This window comes from Ictalurus furcatus, chromosome 15, assembly GCF_023375685.1.
Source record: "Ictalurus furcatus strain D&B chromosome 15, Billie_1.0, whole genome shotgun sequence".
Taxonomy (NCBI): Eukaryota; Metazoa; Chordata; class Actinopteri; order Siluriformes; family Ictaluridae; genus Ictalurus; species Ictalurus furcatus.
The window spans coordinates 8,643,075-8,665,305 of record NC_071269.1 but is presented as its reverse complement, the minus strand read 5'-3'; the positions used below and the strand labels follow the sequence as shown (position 1 = coordinate 8,665,305).

The 22,231-nt window shown below is 42.6% G+C and overlaps 2 protein-coding genes and 1 long non-coding RNA gene across 6 annotated transcripts; 2 read left to right on the top strand and 1 right to left on the bottom strand.

The window, feature by feature from the left end:
* The first annotated feature begins 3,227 nt into the window (after nt 1-3,227).
* On the top strand, nt 3,228-10,918 carry LOC128619872 (sodium/hydrogen exchanger 9B2). Of its 3 annotated transcripts, none has more exons than XM_053644356.1 (11): nt 3,228-3,363; nt 4,074-4,165; nt 4,412-4,582; nt 5,100-5,242; nt 5,543-5,670; nt 5,787-5,962; nt 8,785-8,891; nt 9,320-9,469; nt 9,684-9,792; nt 10,237-10,373; nt 10,479-10,895. In XM_053644356.1, exons 2-11 carry the CDS (start codon nt 4,081-4,083, stop codon nt 10,785-10,787), a joined length of 1,515 nt encoding a protein of 504 aa, XP_053500331.1. In that variant the 5' UTR covers nt 3,228-3,363; nt 4,074-4,080; the 3' UTR covers nt 10,788-10,895. The 3 variants fall into 3 exon arrangements, with proteins under 3 accessions (XP_053500331.1, XP_053500330.1, XP_053500329.1); XM_053644355.1 differs by lacking the exon at nt 3,228-3,363 and having other exon boundaries at nt 3,939-4,165; nt 10,479-10,674; nt 10,836-10,918; XM_053644354.1 differs by lacking the exon at nt 3,228-3,363 and having other exon boundaries at nt 3,939-4,165.
* Nucleotides 10,919-12,941: 2,023 nt separating this feature from the next.
* LOC128619619 (uncharacterized) lies at nt 12,942-15,403 on the top strand. Its single transcript, XR_008387968.1, has 2 exons — nt 12,942-13,201; nt 13,337-15,403. It is a non-coding gene; the product is annotated as an uncharacterized LOC128619619 (long non-coding RNA).
* Nucleotides 15,404-15,936: 533 nt separating this feature from the next.
* On the bottom strand, nt 15,937-22,038 carry g3bp2b (G3BP stress granule assembly factor 2b). Of its 2 annotated transcripts, XM_053643907.1 has the most exons (14): nt 21,832-22,038; nt 20,782-20,958; nt 19,946-20,068; nt 19,439-19,520; nt 18,904-19,077; nt 18,542-18,629; nt 18,296-18,395; nt 17,936-18,167; nt 17,645-17,746; nt 17,468-17,561; nt 17,289-17,339; nt 16,963-17,091; nt 16,719-16,837; nt 15,937-16,595 (listed from the first exon to the last, which is right to left on the bottom strand). In XM_053643907.1, exons 3-14 carry the CDS (start codon nt 20,038-20,040, stop codon nt 16,353-16,355), a joined length of 1,509 nt encoding a protein of 502 aa, XP_053499882.1. In that variant the 5' UTR covers nt 20,041-20,068; nt 20,782-20,958; nt 21,832-22,038; the 3' UTR covers nt 15,937-16,352. The 2 variants fall into 2 exon arrangements, with proteins under 2 accessions (XP_053499882.1, XP_053499881.1); XM_053643906.1 differs by lacking the exon at nt 20,782-20,958.
* Between the last annotated feature and the right edge of the window lie 193 nt (nt 22,039-22,231).

The following is a 22,231-nucleotide window of genomic DNA, read 5'->3' as shown; positions in this document are numbered from 1 at the left end:
TCAACATATCTTCATGTGTGCTGATGGAAGCGGAGCGTTCTTTCACTCGCTCAGGGAACGTCCTGGGAGAAAAGTGAACTCTGTAGGACGCCTACAATGGAAATAAAAAGTCTACACGCTCCAAGGTAAATCACGTCAGATCTTTTTCCACCCTCAATTTCGGCAACATTAAAGGATCTGCAGGAACATCTGACATGTATTGGTTACTCTCAATCTCTCGTATTCTTCACATGTCTGGGCGATGGGGTGGGGCGGCTAGACGGAAACCCTTTCTCTCAAAAAACATCCAAGCTCAGCTAAATCACCGTAAACCGTGTGGAAAAATGTTTTCTGGTCCGATGAGACCAATTCCAAAAAGATTAATAACTCCATATTTACAAAAGGTTTGTCTGATGCAAAAAAAAAAAGCACATCACCAAAAGAACACCATCTCCACAGTGAAGCATGGTGGTGGCAGCATCACTCTTTAGTGCTGCTTTTCTTCAGGCAGAACTTTTTATCAATGTGGATGGAATCATGAATATCTACAAATACCCGCTGATTTTAGTGCAGAACCTTCAGGCATCTGCTAGTGAACTGAAAATGGAAAGGAACTTCACATTTCAGCAGGACCACGACCCGAAGCACACATGGGTGTGTAGAGCTTTTATATCCGCTGGAACTCTGTAGGAAGTGTACACCAACATGAAGTGTTTGTGGTCTTTTCCATTTTATTCAGATTAGTTACTGAGCTGCGAGTCTCTGCTATAGAACTGTCTTCTGACAGGAACGTTTATTCACTTTTCTGAGGGAAGTTCCAAAGAAAAGAGCTTCTCCAAACCAATTTATCACCTGGAGATAAAGGACATCCTGAGGCTTTAAAATTCTAAACGACTTCTGCTACACACACACACACACACACACACACACACACACAAGAAAGCGGCAGCAAACTCAAATATTATGGTGAACTGAGAGAGTACAGCTGTGGGGCAGGATAATGTGAAGCGCTGAGATCCACTGGTAGTTGATGTAGTTCCTCCTCGAGTTCCTCGTCACCTTAATCATCTTAACTCTGGGGTCATGATGGAGTGCTACTCTCCGTAAGTATTCCTTAAAATAAATATTGTAATCCTTAAAAGGGATGTTACTCTTACAATCACCTTTTTCCTTTTCTCTCCTCCTTGCCTTGTCTTTCCTCCCAGACTTCACTGACATCTTTCTGTTGAAAAAAAGAAAAGCGAAGTGAAGAACAACGTCAATTATCCAAGAATTCTTTATCTTTACAATAACCACCACACACACACACACACACACACACACACACACACACACACACACACACACACACACACAGAGCAAGAGTTCCTCCTGTACAAAGTGTAACCTCATATGGAACCTAGTTGGGAGTTGTACCCAGGGTCAGTTACGTAGCTTCAACTTCAGGCAGTTTTTATTTTTATTTAATCTTTATTGTTATGTTGTTAAAAGTAGATTAGAAAGAATTTTACCTCCTTTAACTATAGCTTAATGCAATCGTGTTTAAAAGATCTTGGTGCTTACATTAAACATGTTAATGCTTGCTAAGCAGTTGAATATTAAGCATAACTGAAGAACTTACAAACGTTCAACCTGTAGGCCAAAGCTAGCACCACTGCCACGTTAGCATTAGCTAGTCATGCTTGGTTTCACAGTTGCTAGTGTGATAATTAAAAGCTTTACATGCGTGCACTGATTCTATGCTTGTGTATGTGTTGGGACATACTTTACCGATAAATATACCTTAAAGTTTTCAGATTTCAATCTTTTGTCTAGAAATATTTAAACTAGTCATGGGAGATTTTTCTGCTTCAGTTAGTTAGCGCTAATCATTTCTAAAGCTTCTCAGGTTTCCTCAGCTTCTCCAGGTTAATCAATGACTTTCCCTGTAAGTGTGTTTTATGTGTAATGACTAACTTTTTTCAGTTTTAATATTAGATATTGCATTATTATTTATATAATTGTAGTACCTGAAATTGTGTTGATTAAATGAATTGTTTATAGATTTGAAACTGTCATTTTGTCGCCATCTAAGGGTGTCTGAGACCTGAGGAACTCTTTCATAGATATTTTCAGTGTATTGTATTGATCGAACACGCACCTGAGGAACTCTGGAAGTCAGAACTTTAAGTCTTTCCATTGAAGGAACCAGGACCAAGGTTCCTGGCTGTAGTTCCAGAAACCTATTTAGTTCCTACTCTAGTGTAGGTAGTTTTCTGCACTGAAGGAACCATTAGTTTAGATTGTTTCGAACGTCACTCATTTTGTTGAACACAGAAGTTACAGAAGGTCTGACTCTTGGTTGTCTTTTGGTTATTATTGTTGTTTTATAAGCGAATAGATGTGACTGTAAGAGTTTATTTTGGGGACACGGAGATCTGAGAACATAGAAGTGGGAGATATGGGGGTCCTGGGAACATAGATATGCTTTTTTGTGGGGAGATTTTGCAAGTCCTTAGGAGGAAAACTGTTGTTGTTTTTTTTGTTGTTTTACTAAAACTGCCAAATTTATTAAAACAACAACAACAACAAAGAGCCAAAAGGTTTTGTTTTGGTTACTGAGGTTAAGGTTAGGGCTAGAATTAGAGGCAGCACAGCATTAATTACATCTGCATTAAATATTATGTCAGTGGAATTTCCTCACAAGGACAATAAGAAAAACATGTGTGTGTGTGTGTGTGTGTGTGTGTGTGCGTGCGTGTGTGTGTGTGTGCGTGTTATCAGTGTTTGAGTCACACTCGTATGGTCTGTGTGTCACTCCATGTCTCTCCCAAAAGCTCTGCCGTCGCAAATGTTGTTTTCCAAGTGCACACTTAAGATTTTAATTTCAGAGGGATGTTTCTCTTAGTTTCTGAGGGCTCGTGTGTGTGTGTGTGTGTGTGTGTGTGTGTGTGTGTGTGTGCATGACCTTATTGTCTCAGGGTGATAATAAAGGGTCTTCACTAATATGAGTTTACAGAACACCTGTACTGTCGTATGATTCATCCTTACATGCTGAGCGTGTGTATGTGCAGGTTTTTAGTTGTTTATGAGAACCAAATGTCCCTATAATAATAGTAATGCATGACAGTGTGTGTGTGTGTGTCCTGGAAAAAAAACTTTACGGCAATTTGCTTAAATGAGGAAGTAACAGAAGCGTCACCGGTGATTTATACACCTATATTTATCTCTCTCTCACATACATAAACACACACACACACACACACACACACACACGTATCATTTAGCTTGGCTCTGAAGTTCAACGGTCAGAGAGAGCGTGAGGTGGAACTGCTGGTGTGTGTGAGACCTGACAGAGTGATTGAGGGAAGAGTTTTGCAGGAGCACCATCACACTGAAACCTGAGTGAGTAACACAGCCTAGTGTGTTAATCTGTGTGTGTGTGTGTGTGTTAATTTGTGTGTGTGTGTGTGTTCATTTGTGTTAATGTGTGTGTGTTAATCTGTGTGTGTGTTAATTTGTGTGTGTGTGTGTTAATTTGTGTTAATTTGTGTGTGTAATGTGTGTGTTAATTTTTGTGTGTGTAAATCTGTGTTAATTTGTGTGTGTTAATCTGTGTGTGTTAATGTGAGTGTGTTAATCTGTGTTAATCTGTGTCTGTGTTAATGTGAGTGTGTTAATCTGTGTTAATCTGTGTGTGTTAATGTAAGTGTGTTAATCTGTGTTAATTTGTGTGTTAATGTGTGTGTGTTAATTTATCTGTGTTAATGTGTTTGTGTTAATGTGTGTGTTAATCTGTGTTAATTTGTGTGTGTGTTAATCTGTGTGTGTTAATCTGTGTTAATCTGTGTGTGTGTTATTGTGTGTGTTAATCTGTGTTGATTGGTGTGTCTGTTAATCTGTGTGTGTTAATTTGAGTACATTATTCTGAGTGTGTTAATGTGGGTGTTAATGTGTGTGTTTAGGTGTGTTAGCCTGAGTGTATTCATTCAGGTGTGTTATTCTGACCGTGCTGAAGTAAGTGCGCTAATGTGAGTGTTTTAAGGTGAGTGTGATGTGTGCGTGTGTGTGTGTATGTGTGTGTGTGTGTGTGTGTGTGTGTGTGTGTGTCTTAGGTTGAAGATGTCTTCTGCAGATTTAGGATGCTGCAGCCGAATTCGTTCCTGCCCTAAACCACAAGGTTTTCTTGCCTCTGTCATCACAAAAGGTGTGTATATGTTTGTGTGCGTGTGTGTGTGTATTTGTGTGTATTTGTGTGTTTATTTATGTATGTGTATGTGTGTGTGTATTTATGTGTGTATGTGTGTGTATTTATGTGTATATGTGTGTGTATTTATGTGTGTATTCGTGTGTGTGTTTATGTGTGTATTTATGTGTGTATTTATGTGTGTGTATTTATGTGTGTGTGTGTGTGTGTGTGTGTGTGTCTGTGTGTCTGTGTGTGTCTGTGTAGGTCTGCTGGCTGTGCTACTGTTTGGTGTTTGTTGGACGGTGTTGCCGGAGGAGTGTGAGCCGGGACACAACATATTCGGTTTGGTGATTCTGTTCCTGAGTGCAGTGTGTGGAGGGAAACTGGTGGGAGCCATTACACTGCCAAACCTGCCCCCTATACCACCACTGCTGGGTAACACACACACACACACACACACACACACACACACACACACACACACACACACACACACACACACACACACACACACACACACACACACACACACACACACACACACACACACAAACACCACAATTATTTGAACTTGAATAGACAGCGAGAGAAACAGAGAGACAGAGAGAGGTAATAAGAACAGGATGTTGTAACCAAACCAAAACAATGGTGTAACACATCAGTGAATCCATCACTTTGATAGTTCATGAGAACAGGAAACAATGACCAAATAAGGAAAGTGGTGGCTAGAGAGAACAGAGCATATAGAATATGCTTGATCAACTGGTACAAAATCAGTGTACATTTAATCAACTACCATTACACACATCTCCTGTAAATACTATAGTGCATAAATAGAGTTATATTTCTGTAGCATTGTGTGTGTGTGTGTGTGTGTGTGTGTGTGTGCGTGTAACACTGGGTGTGTGTATGTGTGTGTGTGTAACACTGTGTGTGTGTGTGTGTGTGTTAGGCATGCTGCTGATGGGTTTGGTGCTGCGTAATGTCCCGTATGTGAAAGATGCTGTGTTTATCGATCAGAACTGGTCTTCATCACTGCGCAACATCGCTCTCGCCATCATCCTCACCCGAGCTGGACTCGGCCTGGACCCTGCTGTGTGTACATCACGTGTGACATGTTTGTGTGTGTGTGTGTGTGTGTGTCTGTTTTGTGAGAAAGCTCGGAGTGTATACACGGAGTGTATCTGTGTAATTATATTTGAGATTTTTTTTACAAATTATTTTTCATTTTCATTTGAAATTCATGTTTATGAAAGTGGATTTTTATTTTAATGTTTTAATGTATTTTAGTTTCAGTTTTAGATTTAACAGCACTGGCTTCTATTGTTTCAGATGACAGATTTTGTAAGCAGTGTGTGTGTGTGTGTGTGTGTGTGTGTGTGTGTGTGTGTGTAGGCTCTGAGAAAGCTGAAGGCAGTGTGTGTGAGGGTGGCTGTGATTCCCTGCACTGTTGAAGCTTGTACTGTTGCTGTGGTATCTCACTTCCTCATGGGCCTGCCTTGGATTTGGGGCTTTATTCTAGGGTAGCACACACACACACGCTATAGATCATAAATGTGTCAATTTGCCATATTTGTCTATTATTTATCTGATTAAAGCTATACATGCACTGTGTGTGTGTGTGTGTGTGTGTGTACAGGTTTGTGTTGTCTGCCGTCTCTCCTGCAGTTGTGGTTCCCTCCATGCTGCTCCTGCAGGCTGATGGTTTCGGGGTTCAAAAGGGAATCCCGTCACTCCTCATGGCATCAGGAAGCTTTGATGACATCCTCGCTATTACCGGATTCACCACCTGCTTTGGGATGGCCTTCGACACGGGTAACACACACACACACACACACACACACACACACACACACACACACACACACACACACACACACACACACACACACATACATATAGACACAAACACACACTTCAAACTTTACTCTCAGTTCAAATGTAAAAGAGTAGGATTTAAAATTCTGAGTCATTTGAACAGAGAGTCGTTTGTATGAGTCAAGTCTGAACACTGAGTCATTTGTGTGAATTAACACCACAGACTGTAACAACAGTTAATTGTTTGAACACTGAGTCAACTCTGAACACAGTGATTTCAGTAAGTGGACACAAATTGTCTAAGCTGTTTGTCTAAGCTGTCAGTCATTTGTTTGAGATGGCAGTGAACACTGAGTTGTTTCTGGGACACTGAGCTTATTCTGTGAGTCGACTCAGAATACTGAAGGTTTTTTTTTGGGGGGGGGGGGGTATGTAAATCAACTCCACAAACTTTCTAAGAATTTAACTCTTTGCTTGAGTTGACTATAAACACCGAATCATTTGTATAAGTCGACTATTGTAAACACTTATTTGTGTAACAGACATTGTAAACATTGAATCAACTAGCACCCTGGTATAACCATCACACACACACACACACAATACACACACCTTAAAACAGACCACTCGACAAGCAGAACGTAAATGATGTCAAACCAAATTGGTAGAATTTCAAACAGCATGGAAAGAGAACTTCCTGAACTATAGACAGTCCCTTAGTACTGTTAGATCAGTCTCTCTCCACCTTAATTAAAGATAGAAAATAATCCTAGATTCTTATTTGATACTGTAGCAAAAGTAACTAGGAATAAAACCACCACAGAAACAGGCACACAATCACAATCATTATATAGCAGCGACGATTTCATGAACTTTTCACTGGCAAAAGTGAAAATATTAAACAAAAAATTCAGGCTATTAATTTAAAAGCAGACAGTTTTATAACTAACCCTATAGATAATAATATAACAATATCAGATCAAGGAGTAGAATGTTTCACTCCCCTTGGAGACTGAACTTTCATTAATCTCTTCATCACAATCATCAACTTGTATACTGGATCCATTACCTACATGTTTCGTCAAGCAGATTATTCCAGAAGTAATCACACCCCTTCTAAATATAATCAATTCTTCCCTTAGCACTGGCTATATACCTAAATCATTTAAATTAGCAGTTATTAAACCCCTGATTATAAAACCTGACCTTGACCCCTCTCAACTGTCCAGCTATAGACCTATATCAAATCTCCCCTTTTTAGACCTCATCATAGCACAGAGACATCATTAATTAAAGTAGTAAATGACCTACTACTGGCCTCTGATCAGGATTGTATCTCATTGCTTGTGTTGCTTGACCTTAGTGCAGCTTTTGATACTATAGATCATAATATTCTCCTTGATAGACTAGAAAATGTTGGCATTAAGGGAATGGTCCTCTCCTGCTTCAGGTCTTATAATACCAATTGTTATCAGTTCGTAGATGTAAATGGAGAGTTCTCTATGCATACTGAGGTAAAGTTTGTTGTTCCACAAGGTTCTGTTTTAGGCCCACTGCTTTTTACTTTATATATGCTACCTCTAGGTCAAATTATTCATAAATATGGAATTAGCTTCCACTGTTATGCTGATGATACACAGTTGTATGTTTCAGAGAAGCCTTAGGACAGACAGCAGCTTAATAAATTTGAGGAATGTGTAAAGGACATTAGACACTGGATGCTTATTAACTTCCTCTTACTTAATTCTGATAAGACAGAAGTACTTGTACTAGGACCACATACAGCTAGAAGTAATCTTTCTGATTACATACTAACTCTGGATGGACTTTCTGTTTCGTCATGTGCAGCAGTAAAAGACCATGGTATGATTTTTGACTCCAGTCTATGATTTGATGCTCATGTAGATAATATTACTAGGATAGCCTTCTTTCATCTGAGAAATATTTCTAAGATAAGAAATATATTGTCACTACATGATGCAGAAATATTAGTTCATGCTTTCGTCACCTCTAGACTAGATTACTGTAATGCCTTACTGTCTGGATGTTCCAGTAGGTGCATAAACAAACTCCAGTGAAGTCCAGAATGCAACTGCTAGAGTCCTAACTAGAACCAGAAGATACGACCACATCACCCCGATCTTATCAACACTGCATTGGCTAACAGTAAAATTTCACATTGAATATAAAATACTACTACTGACTTATAAAGCACTGAATGGTCTCACGCCACAGTACCTGAGTGAACTTTTGGTCTTCTATGATCTGCCATGCCTACTTAGATCAAAAGGTGCAGGATATTTGTTGTTACCTGGAATAGTGAAGGCTACAGCAGGGGAAGAGCTTTCTCTTACAAAGCCCCACAGTTATGGAACAGCCTTCCAATTAGTGTTCGCGACTCAGACACAGTCTCTGTGTTTAAGTCCAGGCTGAAAACATATTTGTTTACTCAAGCTTTTTGTGAATAGTTTTCATCTTAGGTAAAGGAGCAGATCTGGCGGCTCATTAGGGATAAATTCATACATTTAAAATCTATATCCTGAATTTATAATATATTTCTGTAAAGCTGCCTTGGGGCAATGTCCATTGTTAAAAGCGCGATACAAATTAAACTGAATTGAATCAATTATGATTTATTACTATTGAATTGTTTGAGTGAGATGACTCTGAACACTTAGTCACTGGTGTGAAGCAACTCTTAATGCTGCCGCATTGTGTGTGTGTGTGTGTGTGTGTGTGTGTGTGTGTGTGTGTGTGTGTGTGTGTGTGTGTGTGTGTGTGAGTGTGTGTGTGTGTGTGTGTGTGCATTTGCATTGCAGGCTCCACATGGGTCAGTTTGGGAAAGGGACTGTTGGAGGTGTTGGTTGGGATTTTAGCAGGAGGGATTTTGGGGGTTCTCATCCATTTCTTCCCTAGTGAAGATCAGGTAACACACACACACACACACACAGAGTCAGTCAGGCTTAATATGCTGACTTTAAAATGCTGACAGGGTTAAAACACTAATAATACAAGTGAATTTATCAAATGATAAAAGACTCTACCATTCAGTACTAATAAAGGTTCAGTATCCTGTGCTCTGATTGGCTGAGAGCAGTAACAATTTGAGTAACAAAGATGGAGATTTGTTGCACCCTAGTGGTCATCAGTACTCATTACAGGATCATGTGTAAGTTCTGTATCACACTGAAATATGAGAAACAGTAAATGTGATGATGTCACTGTTGGATATTTCTAAGTGTCTTCTATGTTAATATGCCTATAACCTCTTTAACTGTGTGTGTGTGTATATATGTGTATATGTTTGTATGTATGTGTGTGTGTGTGTGTGTGTATGTATGTGTGTGTGTGTAGGTTGATCTGGTGTTGCGGCGCTCCTGCATGTTGTTGGGTTTGTCCGTGTTCTGTGTGTTTGTGAGTCACGTGCTCAGTCTGGGCGGGGCCGGGGGGCTGAGCACACTTGTCCTCTCCTTCATCGCTGGAATCAGCTGGGACAAAAAAAAGGTCAGCTCGAAAATGTAGAAAAAATTGCAGTTCTATCCGAACACCAGTAAGGTCCTTCAGCAGGTCTGAACCTGTCCTGTCAATAGAGTATGCTAGATAAAGACAAATAACTAATTATTCAGTAAAATAAGATGTTAAATATAGCGAGCTGAATCTTCCTAAGGTCATATTATAACAATGGGGTGTGTGTGGGTGTGTGTGGGTGTGTTTTCAGGCCCCAGTAGCTGCTGTTGTTGGGAGGTTTTGGGACGTTTTTCAGCCGCTTCTCTTTGGTCTGATTGGAGCTGAAATTACTATCACTGCACTCAGCACTAACACTGTGGGTTAGTGTGTACTATATTACTGTAGTACACTACTGTACTATACTACTGTACTATACTACTGTATTACACTACTGTAGTATACTACTGTACTACACTACTGTACTATACTGCTGTAGTACACTACTGTAGTACACTATTGTACTATACTACTGTACTACACTACTGTACTATACTACTGTAGTATACTACTGTACTACATTACTGTAGTATACTACTGTACTACACTACTGTAGTATACTGCTGTAGTACACTACTGTACTACACTACTCTACTATACTACTGTACTACACTACTGTACTATACTACTGTACTATACTACTCTACAATACTACTGTACTACACTAATGTACTATACTACTGTACTACACCCTTACGCTGTAGGTTAGTGTGTACTACACTACATACCTAATCCTCAGTTCTCTCACTCTCTGTCCATATCTGCAGGTTTAGGAACAGCTGCTCTTTGTGTCGGTGTTGTTGTTCGTGTGTGTGTGACCTTCACCGTTGTTCTGTTTGCTGGTTTTAATCTGAAGGAGAAAATCTTCATCTCTCTCGCATGGTTACCTAAAGCTACAGTGCAGGTGTGTGTGTGTGTGTGTGTGAGAGTGTGTGTGTGTGTGTGTGTGTGTGTGTGTGTGTTTCCTTGTATGATATCCTGTATGTTTCATGGTGTGTGTGTCCTTTAGGCAGCTATAGGTTCCACAGCCCTGGACATGGCACGTAGCCAAGGAGACGAGCAGCTGGAGCGTTATGGGATGGATGTGCTGACGGTGGCAGTGTTAGCCATCATGTTTACGGCTCCCATTGGAGCTCTCGCTATCGGATTAGCTGGACCCAAACTTCTGCAGAAATACACTGAGATAGAGGAGGCAAACACACAAGGTAACACACACACACACACACACACACACACACAAATCTCCTTCCCAGGTTTACACTCACAAACACACACATCTCCTTCCCAGGTTTACACTCACAAACACAACGTTTTATAGAAGTATTATTGTATTAATTGTAACTAATGGAGTTTCTTTTTTCAGCAGATAAAGGTGGAGACGTCTCGCCCCCCGAACCACACACACACACACCTCAGGCTGCGGAGAGCAAACTATAAGCACACACACACACAAGCTTTACTCTTTGCTTTATTTGTATTTTGTTGTTAAAATCAGATTAACATTATTTATTAAAATATAATTCTAATGTAATTTTATGCAGATTGAAGAGTATGAAAAATAATAAAGACTTGGATAGGTGTGGAAAATGGTGTGTTTGTTTGTACAGACATTATTGTCTATTATAGTGTGTGTAGGATTTACATGTCTGAGTGTGTGAATCCTCTGGCACACACTAATACTGTATCCTAAAGCCTGATCCAGCATCCATTTCATGAACACACACTCTCACACTCACTCTTTTAATGGCTAATTACACTCATTACCCAACTGCGATCCAACTTAAAGCCCGTGTCTAGTCTCGGCCGACGTGGTTTGGCTCTGAACTCAGAGGAGCCTTCATTAACTCTGGTTATTAATAAACACTTTAATGAAATGAAGTGTCTAATATTCATTAATAATAATTATTTACAGGATGTGAACTCCTGTGTTCCTCTGCTGAGGTGGTTACAGTCATGGTTCTTGCAGCTGGAGGTTTTCGGTTTGAGTCCAGGTGTGGTGTTCTGGATGAGTCATGCCTCTAACTACTGTGTATAAAGTAGCTTTAATGTTAATTAACCCAACACCTATAAATATGTGCCCCCCATTATGTTTAATTTCCCAAATGCAGGATGTATGAAACCATTTTAAACACGTCCCAGAAAGCAAAGGTACAGAGTGTGCTGGCGTGTGTGTGTTGGCGAGGGCACTTCTTCTTCTCTCTTTATTAAGTCAAAAGTATCATAAGCACTGGGTTCTCCTGCACTGCACTGCGTTCTCCTGCACTGCACTGCGTTCTCCTGCACTGCACTGCGTTCTCCTGTACTGTACTGCGTTCTCCTGTACTGTACTGAGTTCTGCAGCTGTGCAGTGGTCAGTGTCACAGTCTCCGGTGTGTGACGTTGCTGGTTTGAGTCTCTGAGCATTTCCTTTAGCGTTAGGTCAGGGTGATGTAGATGAAGGTGAAAAGGTCTATAAAACAGGAGGTTTGTACGAGATCCTGTGGCTCATGTGGATGGATGTTGCCTCTGGTTTGAACCCCAGCCAGGACTCCAGGAGGTGAGTGTGGACAGTTCAGGAATCAGAGGAAGGATGAGTGATGTGGAAGGTGCAGGATGCCCGGAGGGGGTGACCTAGTGGGGGGGTGTAATATCTGGGCAGCCTCCCCTGAGTCAGAAGCTGAGAAGAAAGGGGCTCTGGAGCTTAAAGAGAGAGGTTAGACTTAGTTTTGCATAATATAGAGAATGCTGAAAAAACCTATGACCCTCACTTTTTCTGCGATTCTCCCACAGCATTTACTCTAACCACCTGTTCCTCACAACTCTTCTCCACTGAGTGCTGGGACAAGCTGGACTTGAACCAGCAGCCTCTGAGCTCAGAGGCGAGGCTTTTACCACAAAGCCTTTGTCTTTTACAGTGACACCTGCAGGCCAAAAAAACCCACACTGTGGCTTGCTGAAGGTTTCGTTGTTTGGACAGTTGGAGTGTGAGTTTAGAATTATATAATTATATCATTTGATACGAAACAGTAACTCATGTTCAAGTCAGACGCAAAAACGACTCCAGCGAACAAGTCCGGAATGTGGGTTAGTTCATTCCCTGTTCTGGAACAAACGAACACACACACGTACAAGCACACACACGCACGTACACGCACACACATACATACGTACACACACACACACACGCACACACATACACACATACAATACTTGATGCACACCATAACCTTGATAGATCATGACACCCTGTGTGTATGTGTGTGTGTGTGTGCGCGTGTGTACACAATGGTGTGTACACAATCATCAATGTTTCACACACACACACACACATGTGCACACACCCATTACCCAACTGTGATTTGAGCCAATCAGCATTGACGGAGCTGAGGTGACTCCGCCCTGCAGCGTGTTCTGGGTGGAAGGCGGACCAGACGAGACGCCGGAGGACAGATTAAAGCCAGTGACAACGATAAAGACGAGGCAGTCTAGCAGCTCAGTGTCTGACTGGTTGTTGGTGAGACACAAACTTGTTCAGGGCTGGAACATTCTGTCCAATCAGAGACACTCAGACTCATCATCATCATCCTCATCATCATCTGAAGAGAACTGTCCATGAGCCAGGACAAATCCTCTTCATCCTCATCTACTGAACACTTCATCTTCTCTCTTCAGCTAACGCTGCAGGATGGAGTGCAGGTTACAGACTGGAGCTCTAGAACATTCTGTAGTAAATGTTCAACTGATGAGTCACCGGTATATTTCATATTTTACTGTCTCTAAGATTTTATTGCACACAGTGACTGTAAATAACTGCAGAGAGAACTGATTAATGTAAACATTTGCATTCACTCAATTTGTGTGTTGTCTGTTAATCAAATTCATCCTCAGTAAGCACTCGCAGGAATTTCAGGACAGACGATGATTCAATCTCGAAAGAAAGAAAGGATCTGCTCATGATCCAAAACATACAAGCTGATCTGTGAAACATGGTGGAGGTAGTGTCATGGCTTTGGCTTGCATGGCTGCTTCTGGAACATTCTCACTGATCTTTATTGATGATGAGCTCATGATGGTAGCAGCAGAACGAATTCAGAAATTTACAGGAACATTCTGTCTGTAGATTTACAGAGAAATGCATCCAAATGAATCAGGAGGAACTTCATCATGCAGCAAGACAACGATCCAAAACACACTTCCACCTCAACACAGGACTTCATCAGGGGGAAAAGTGGAAGGTTTTAGACTGGACAAGACAATCACCAGACCTTAACCCAACTGATCAGCATTTCACCTCCTGAAGAGGAGACTGAAGGGAGAAACCCCTCGAAACAAACAACTACTGAAAGAAGCTGCAGTAAAAACCTGGAGAAGCTTCACAGGAGAAGTAACCAGCAGTTTGGTGTCAGTGAGTCGCAGGATTGATGCAGTTACAGCGAGTAAAAGGGAAACACAACCGAATATTAGCTCTTATTCACTTTTATTTACTTCAGGACTGACCTGTTCCTATACTTTTGATCAGCTAGAAATTGTGTTGCGATACAGAAGGTTGTGTGTTTTATGATGTTTAACATGTCTAGACGTAAATATCAGGAAATAAAAATTGAAATCCTCTCGTCTCATCTCCATCTTTTCATCTCAAACCCAGATGTTTGGTGTAGAGCATGACCGGCCTTGTGGTGCAATAGTTTTGGAGGGGAAATATATTTTACTATACCACTTTAATATGTTACATTATACTGTATTTCACTACACCACACACTGCTATACTGTATTATACTATATTTCATACCAGCAAGATCAAACTATAGCAGTGATGCTAACGCCAGCAAAACTGCTGCACTTCTATTTACAGGAAGCTTTACATTTATCAACCTAGTGTTAACACGGGGCCTGCGACGGGGTCTGCGAAAACTGATCCTACGTCCGTTTGTCGGCTATACGGTGAATAATAAACGGAGACGTGTTTGCAGATCATCAGTAGTTTATTGAAAGTTGAAAACACATTCAGACGGAACCTGCTGAAGCCAACGGGAGTTCAACACCCGACCCCGAGCGTAAATACAGGCTGGAGGAGGAGAAACAAAATTAAAGTGAACAAAAAGGGAAAAAAAAAGTGCTAGCATTATAACGTTGTATCAAAAAATTAAAAAAAAAAAAAAAAAAAAATGTAAAAAGAGCGTAAACCGGCCGTGCAAAGTGGTTTGTGACGAGGAAATAAAGTCAGCGTGGAATACTGCAGGGAGGAAAACGAGCTCTGCTTCAGCAAGACGCTCGCAAAAACAACCGAGAAACAAAAATCATAAACACATACGCTATCATAGAGACAGTACTAATATCCGAGATCATCAGTACCGCTAACACTGCCTTACCATCACACACGCTGTTAACAATGAGCTAAAGGAACGGTTCAGCCCAAAACCAAACGTACAGAATACATTCGATCAGCCGAGTTTCACACTGGAGCTACCAGGCTAATGCAGCTAGCAAATAACGCGCTCTTATAGCTACCAGTTCAGCATGACGGTTCGACCGACACGCGCATCTATAAACAACAATAAAAGGAACATCACAGATAAAACTGCAGTTGTTTTTCCACCAAAAAGTACTTTAACGATACATTGAGTCAGGTGGGGGGAGGGGGGGCATGAATCTAGTTTGTACATCAGAAACATTTGATGTGTTTATATATTTTTTAAAAAGACAGACAATCTGCTATTTCATGAAATTTTATGTACAAATGATGTCTTGACGCTAACCTGGTAGCTATAAACCGGTGAAAACTGCTAGCTATATTAGCATTAGTGTAATTCAAAAGTGAGCTTTTGGATTTAAAAAGAAAAAAAAAAAAAAAGAAAAACAGCGCACGTTTTATTTATGGCCGAACTGTTCCACGTGACCAGGCATGTGCCGATCATCCATCACATGACGATATTTAACGAGGAGAGGGCAGGGGGGGGGAAAAATGAAAAACGCTGGCTCCCGAAATAAAGTCCGTCCGTTAGGAACTCAGAAAGTGAACAGTGTCTTCTTAAGGGTCCGTATTTTGGATCTGTGAATGCAGCAGCACTTGAGTCCGTCTCATTGAAGGCAATCCCATAATTCCTTTCACTTACGATGAAGTCGAGTCCCGAAGGAGATGCTGCCGAGGGTCCAGTAAACAATAATCTCGCAATAATATCGTTTAGTTTAATATCGGCACATGCCCGAGTCCTGATGAGTTTAGTCCTTTTGTCTTTCACAGGATGAAACAGATCGAGAGAGAGAGAGGGAGAGAGAGAGAGAGAGAGAGAGAGAGAGAGAGAGAGAGAGAGAGAAAGAGAGACGGGCGAGAGAACAGTTTAAGGCACCACCACTGTTTTTTTATTAATTAACAAAATAAATAAGTGTACAGTGAGCGTTTTTTTTCTCTTCCGTTTTTCCGAAGCGTTGACGTTCATGTCCGTTATAAAACGTGTGATTCAACAGTTCCCCTTCATCACACATCCATCTCTTTGCGCTATAGAAAACAAGCCACGCCCCCTTTTCCTTGCAAAGAAAAAAAACCCACAAAAGAAAGCGATGAATTTTCTAAACGACTCAGTGTGTGTGTGTGTGTGTGTGTGTAAGAGAGAGAGAAGAAAGTTTTGCGTTTTTATCTTTCACATCAAATGGTGGTCCTTATCATCATCATCATCGTAGTAGCTGTTGTCGTTGTTGATGTTGATAGCCGGTCACATTCCAAAAAGGAAACAAACAAACAAAAGTATGTAAAGGAAAAAATATTTTTTTGTAAATTTTCGGCCCATTGATGTGACGAGAGTGCGAGAGAAAGACAGAAAGCGAGAGACAGAGAGAGAGAGAGAGAGAGAGAGAGAGAGAGCGAGCACGCGATAGAGCGAACGCAGTTCAGGATGACTCCACCCACTCAGCGACGTGGCCCGGCGAACCGACTCTCTCCACTGCCTCGGCCCGAACCAATCGTAGGCCTGGAGGAGGACGGAGGTGGGCCACGTCCGTCTCGGTCACGCCCCATCCCGTTACCCATGATGCCCCTGGGACCACGGTCTCCACGGCGACTGTCTCCGGCAGCCCTGGTTTCACGCTCTCTGGCAGCGCGGGTTTTCTTCTCCTCCACGTTCAGACGAACCTCACCGCGGAACATGATTGGCTATGGAGACATGACACACACCATTAGATACATTCCTTCTACCTGCCCATCCATGTTATAACCCCACCCACTCCTGCCTGTCATATCCCCAATGTGTCACCCCTGTACACGCCCCACACACACCTTGGCTGCTAAGATCCTCTGCACAGGGTCAGAGTCATCAAACACAACAAAGCCGAAGTTGGGCAGCTTCCCCCCGACACCCTTCGTGTTGATGCGCATCTCCACCACTGTCCCGAACGCTGAAACAAACACACACACACAGACACACATACACACGTTTAAGTAATAGTACATTCAAAAATCTATCCCAAATATAGAGTCCACTAGCTATGAAACGTTTCATTTAATTGAGGTGTGTATTTACTCATAAAGAATTCCTTCAGCTCGCCCTCGTCGATGTCGTGTGGAAGATTTCCCACAAACAACTGATGACTGTCGGGGTGACGCACCGTCCGGCGCCCTTCAGCCTCACCTCCTTCAGAGTCCCCACGACCTGTGCGCGCACACACACACACTTTAAAATTCTCGATTCCAACACCTTATATTAACTTGTATCACGTTAATCTGTTAATAAGGGGGCCAAGCACCAACTGTGTTTGCAGCACTGCTACCAATAAATTAAATCAAAACCTAATAACGATGACAGTGCTTGGCCCCCGAACTTGTTGTAAGACACATACACAGAATTACCTTTAAAGCTGAAGTAAGGTTTCCCACCTTGGGCCTCAGCTGAAGCGCCATCTGAATGTATACACACACACACACGTGCACAGATTTAACACACAAAAATTTTGCCTAAACTACATGATAATGTGTGTGTGCGTGCGTGTGCGTGCCTGCGTGTCGGGGAGGGAGGGGGTGTATTCTACCTGGTCTGGGTCCACGTGGTGTGAATCCGGGTCTCTCACGTCGCTGGTCTCTAGGCAACGGAGCGTGGGAATCCTGCTTTACCTCCACTCTGGGCTGGAAGACAAAGACACACACTGTTTATAATAACACTGGTATTTAAATATGCAAATAACTGTACTGAAGTGTGTGAGTCTTACTGGTACACTGGAGGCCTTCACTACGTGAGGCGGGATGCCAGAGGTGGGCAGAGAGCCGCTGGGTGGCAGATTCTTACTGGTCACCGAAGCCCAAGAGAACGGCTGTACAGATGATTGACAACATCATTAGCCAATCAGAAACCTCCAATCATACCAGGTAGTATGACAGATCGATCAACATGAGAAATCGTTATCAATGAGCACATCTGGAGAAGTGATGCATGTGGACATCATTCATGAAAATGGAATTTAAATGCTCTTCCTTCATTGGTTGATTTTATACACACTCACCTTGGGCGGTTCAGGGGTCTGAGGGGGCGGAGTTGGGGCCGACACAGGGGTCGGGGGTTTCTCCTCCACCTCTTCTGTAAGCTTCTCTTCTGTATCAGGCTCCACCTCCTCAGGCTGAAGCTCTCCCTCAGCGCTAAGGTCCGCCTCTGCCTCCTGATTGGCCTCGGGCTCTGGCTGGGGTTCTGGTTCCGCCTCAGGTCCTGCCTCTTCCTGCTGCTCCTCCATGCCATTACTGTGAAACAGTATGTCTCTATTAAAACGTTTCTACTGATCTGGCAAAGAAAAACCATGTGTTTAGCTTACGTGTGTGTGTGTGTGCATGTGAGAGACTTGAGTGTGTGTACTTGAACATGTGCGTACCTGACTGGTGGAGGCTCGTAGTAAGGCGCGCTGTCCTGTGCAGGTTCAGGAGATGTGTGGGTCTCCACCTGCTCTTCCTCTGCCTCCTCTTCCTCAGACTCTACACACACACACACACACACACACACACGTTAGTCAGTTTATCAAAGCAATAGTGTACACCCTTCATAGGGTGTGTATTTGCTGCTATAACAGACTCGACTCGTTAACACAACATTTATCACAAGTGTGCGTGTGTGTGTTTACCTCCCAACTCAGCCTCGGAGTCTCCAAACACTTCCTCTTCATAGCGGAAAATATCATTGTGAACATAGAACTTGTTCACAGCAGAACCCTGAGACATAGAGAGACACAGAGAGAGAGAGTGAGACAGGTCACACTAAAGCTTTATTGGCACAGCAGCACAAAATCTGTGACCAAATCAGATTTATTAAACACACATTCTCATATTTTAACAATGTTTGCTATGGTAACCAAAGGTTTGTGTACACTGATCCAAAACAGCAAACATCACCATGGTTACCATGTTTATTGTTCCTTCCCTGACCCACCCCCTTCACCGTGAGCCACATGTCTGAAGATCTTTACAGTTGTGTGTGTATACGTACCTCGGGTGCGAGGACGAAGGTCTGCATGAACCTCCTCATGGGTTGTCCCCTGTTGGACAGCTCGCCCATGACCTGCACCACCACTCCGTCCCCTAGCGTGGCATGAGCGTCCACATGTCGGATCTTAGTGTGACACTCGCTGAACTGCAGGGACATCACCTTCTTATGGATCTCCTACACACACACACACACACACACACACACACACACACCATTCTCAGCACTTTAAGGGTATTATTTTAAGCGGTTTTGATTTGCATACTTGTTTATTTGATGATTTATTTGCTCAGTGCTGCTGAGTGAAGTGTTAAACACTATGAAAACCGGTGTTTCTTCATTTCTGCTCCTTCTGCCTTAAATTAGGGTTTTGAAATTCAAATACTGTGAGGAAAATGTAAAGTAGTGCTCCAGGAGAGTCACATGACCACTCACACACTCTCACAATGTTTTAGTTCCACACCCCTGCACATTATGGCTTTTGTGTAATTGTTATTGTGATACTGACAGTGGTTTACTTTGTGTGTGCTGTACTCACAGCCTGACCGTACACGGCCTCCTCAGGTTTCCCGCTGCTGTCCAAACCCCCGTGCACATACGATGAGTTCCTCCCGTAGAACCTGACAGAACACACGTTCAGAAAATACAACTCCATCAGCTCGCTAGGGGAAAACATCGCTAGTGTTACTGTAAAACACACCTACACACGCACCCGCGCACACACAGCTGCGCACACACACAACCGTCTGCGTTCTTACGCGGCGTGAAAAGAACCGTCGGCGTTCTTACGCGGCGTGAAAAGAACCGTCAGCGTTCTTACGCGGCGTGAAAATAATCCACCGGCGTTCTTACGCGGCGTGAAAATAATCCACCGGCGTTCTTACGCGGCGTGAAAATAATCCACCGGCGTTCTTACGCGGCGTGAAAATAATCCGCCGGCGTTCTTTCGCGGCGTGAAAATAATCCGCCGGCGTTCTCACTCTCACTAGCAGACGGACAATGCCGTTGACTCAGGAACGTGCTGCGCAGGTTAAACTCATCTCACCTGTGCAGGTAATCGGGCGCTTTGTTCAGGAGTGTGTAGTACTGCCTGACGAACTCACGCCCTACGAGCAAAGGGCTCGGTTTCTCCATCACCATCTCTTTCAGGTCACCTGGATGTGGGATGCTGAAACACACACACACACGGAATAAAAGGTCATAAGAAACTACAGGTGTTACATTAAAAATCACAACACGGTGAAGCGGCTGTTTCCATCTCTGTAGAGAACTCCCTTTCGGTTGTGCAACACGTCCGATATGAAGCTCACGACACGCTTGCCACTCGACACGTTCTCTGCTCGTCGCAGCCGTCACTCACCTCTTTATATTTTGACATTAAACGGTTCTCTTTCACACAGATGCAGTGTTTATTGTGTTTGAATGGAACCCTGTGTGGCGTTCTCCTCCTCGCTGCGGTTCTTTAGTCAGGACAGAACGAACTCACGCTCCGGTCCAAGTTGACTCTAAATGAGAAAGCGATTCGACTCCGAGTCGACTCTCTATAGGAAGTGAATCAAACACAGCATGTGTTTCTGGGCTTTTTTGGTGGATTTTTTGCGAGACGCAATTCGAGCCGCAGGAACGTGATGTTCTGGAGATTTGGACCCAAAAACAAAAACACAAAGAAAATTCTGGATGCGATACACAAAATATATTAAACTACTAATTTATATAACCACTGAACCGTTTCCTCAGTGCCGCACCCCGCTCTCAGGTGTTTTTTGTGATTTCTGTTCATGCGCCGGAACGTCTTTAAAGTTTCTGTGAAAACTGAATGAAGTTTTATGGAGATGTTTTCAGGGACTTTTTTTCCCATCATAAACCCAAACCTTTACAAACCTGAAGAAGATCCGACTTTGAATCGACACCGACTCAACTGGAGAGGAACAACCCTGTTACTGTGGAGCTCTAACACACCTGACAGACAGGTAGAGACAGACAGATCGAGAGAGAGACAGATCGAGAGAGAGAGAGACAGATCGAGAGAGAGAGAGACAGACAGACAGGTAGAGACAGCTGGATAGAGAGAGAGACAGACAGGGAGAGACAGGGAGAAAACAGACAGGCCTGGGTTTGTAAATTTAACTGCGCACTCTCAGGGTTTTTGTGAACAGGCGGCGCGCGCTACAATCAATCAATGAATCGGTATTTGAGCCGCGCCGGTACTGATCGATTAATCTGAATCGAAACCGAACCCGGAAACTAAACCTGGACTGCGTTGGCTTGTGCTATGCTAACAGGCTACATCACCATATCTCCATAAAACAGTAATATATTTTTCAAAAGAACAAACCGGAAGTGGAGATATTTAACCGAAATCTGCGGTGCGCCATCAGCCCTTAGCCACATGAGCTAATCACATACATCTGCATTTACTTCTTGTGTGTATATACACTTTTCCTTTTTTCTGGTTCACACTTACACCGAGTATACCGCTCTTATAAACACTAAACACAGTTTTATGAATAAACCCAACGTTTACAGTAAAGTTTGTTAAGAAAGAAAAAATCAGGGTAGCTATGTAATGCTAACGCTAACGAGCCTCTAATGAGACTGCAAAGGTTTTTTTGTTGTTGTTTATTTGTCCAAAGTCGACATTACATGATATAAATATGACTGGTGTTGATGGAAATGCAGTTAGAGGAGTGTACGTGTCGTTTAAAGAGGCGATGTGAAGAAAATAAAGAACAAAAAAACACGATGAAACAGGCATGTGAGGAGACAAAAAGGTCCTAATCCCAAACCGCTCCTTGGTCCCTACATACGCGCTCTTCACACAGGGAAGAATAATGGCGGACGCACACTACCTAGTGCACTTAGACATGCTCAGGAAGTGGTTTGAAATACGGCCCAAGTTGGACGCTAACTCAAAAAGGATTAAATACTCACCAAAAAAAACGAAAATCGGCGCTCACGCGGACTGCTGTGTGCTCGCGGAAGCTCCGAGGAGAAAAAATAAACTGTAAACGATGTTTTGTTTTTGACCAGAAGTCGTTTTTTATCGGAGACTGAATCGTTTTTGATGTTTCTGATATACACACAGCGCTTCGGCCGGCTCTTCTCCCCCCTGCGGCGCGCGCGAGGAACCCCCAGCGGTTTACTCTGGTGTGACGCCTTATCCCACCTCCGCGCACATCCTGCACCCCCAAAGGACCAATTTTATAGTTGACCGTGGTGTGCGCCTGATTTAAAATAATTCTCAATCGCAAAACATAGCTAACATAAAATTCTATATATCAGCAGATTATATGCAGTGCAGTACGACATACTTACAATTAACACACATGTC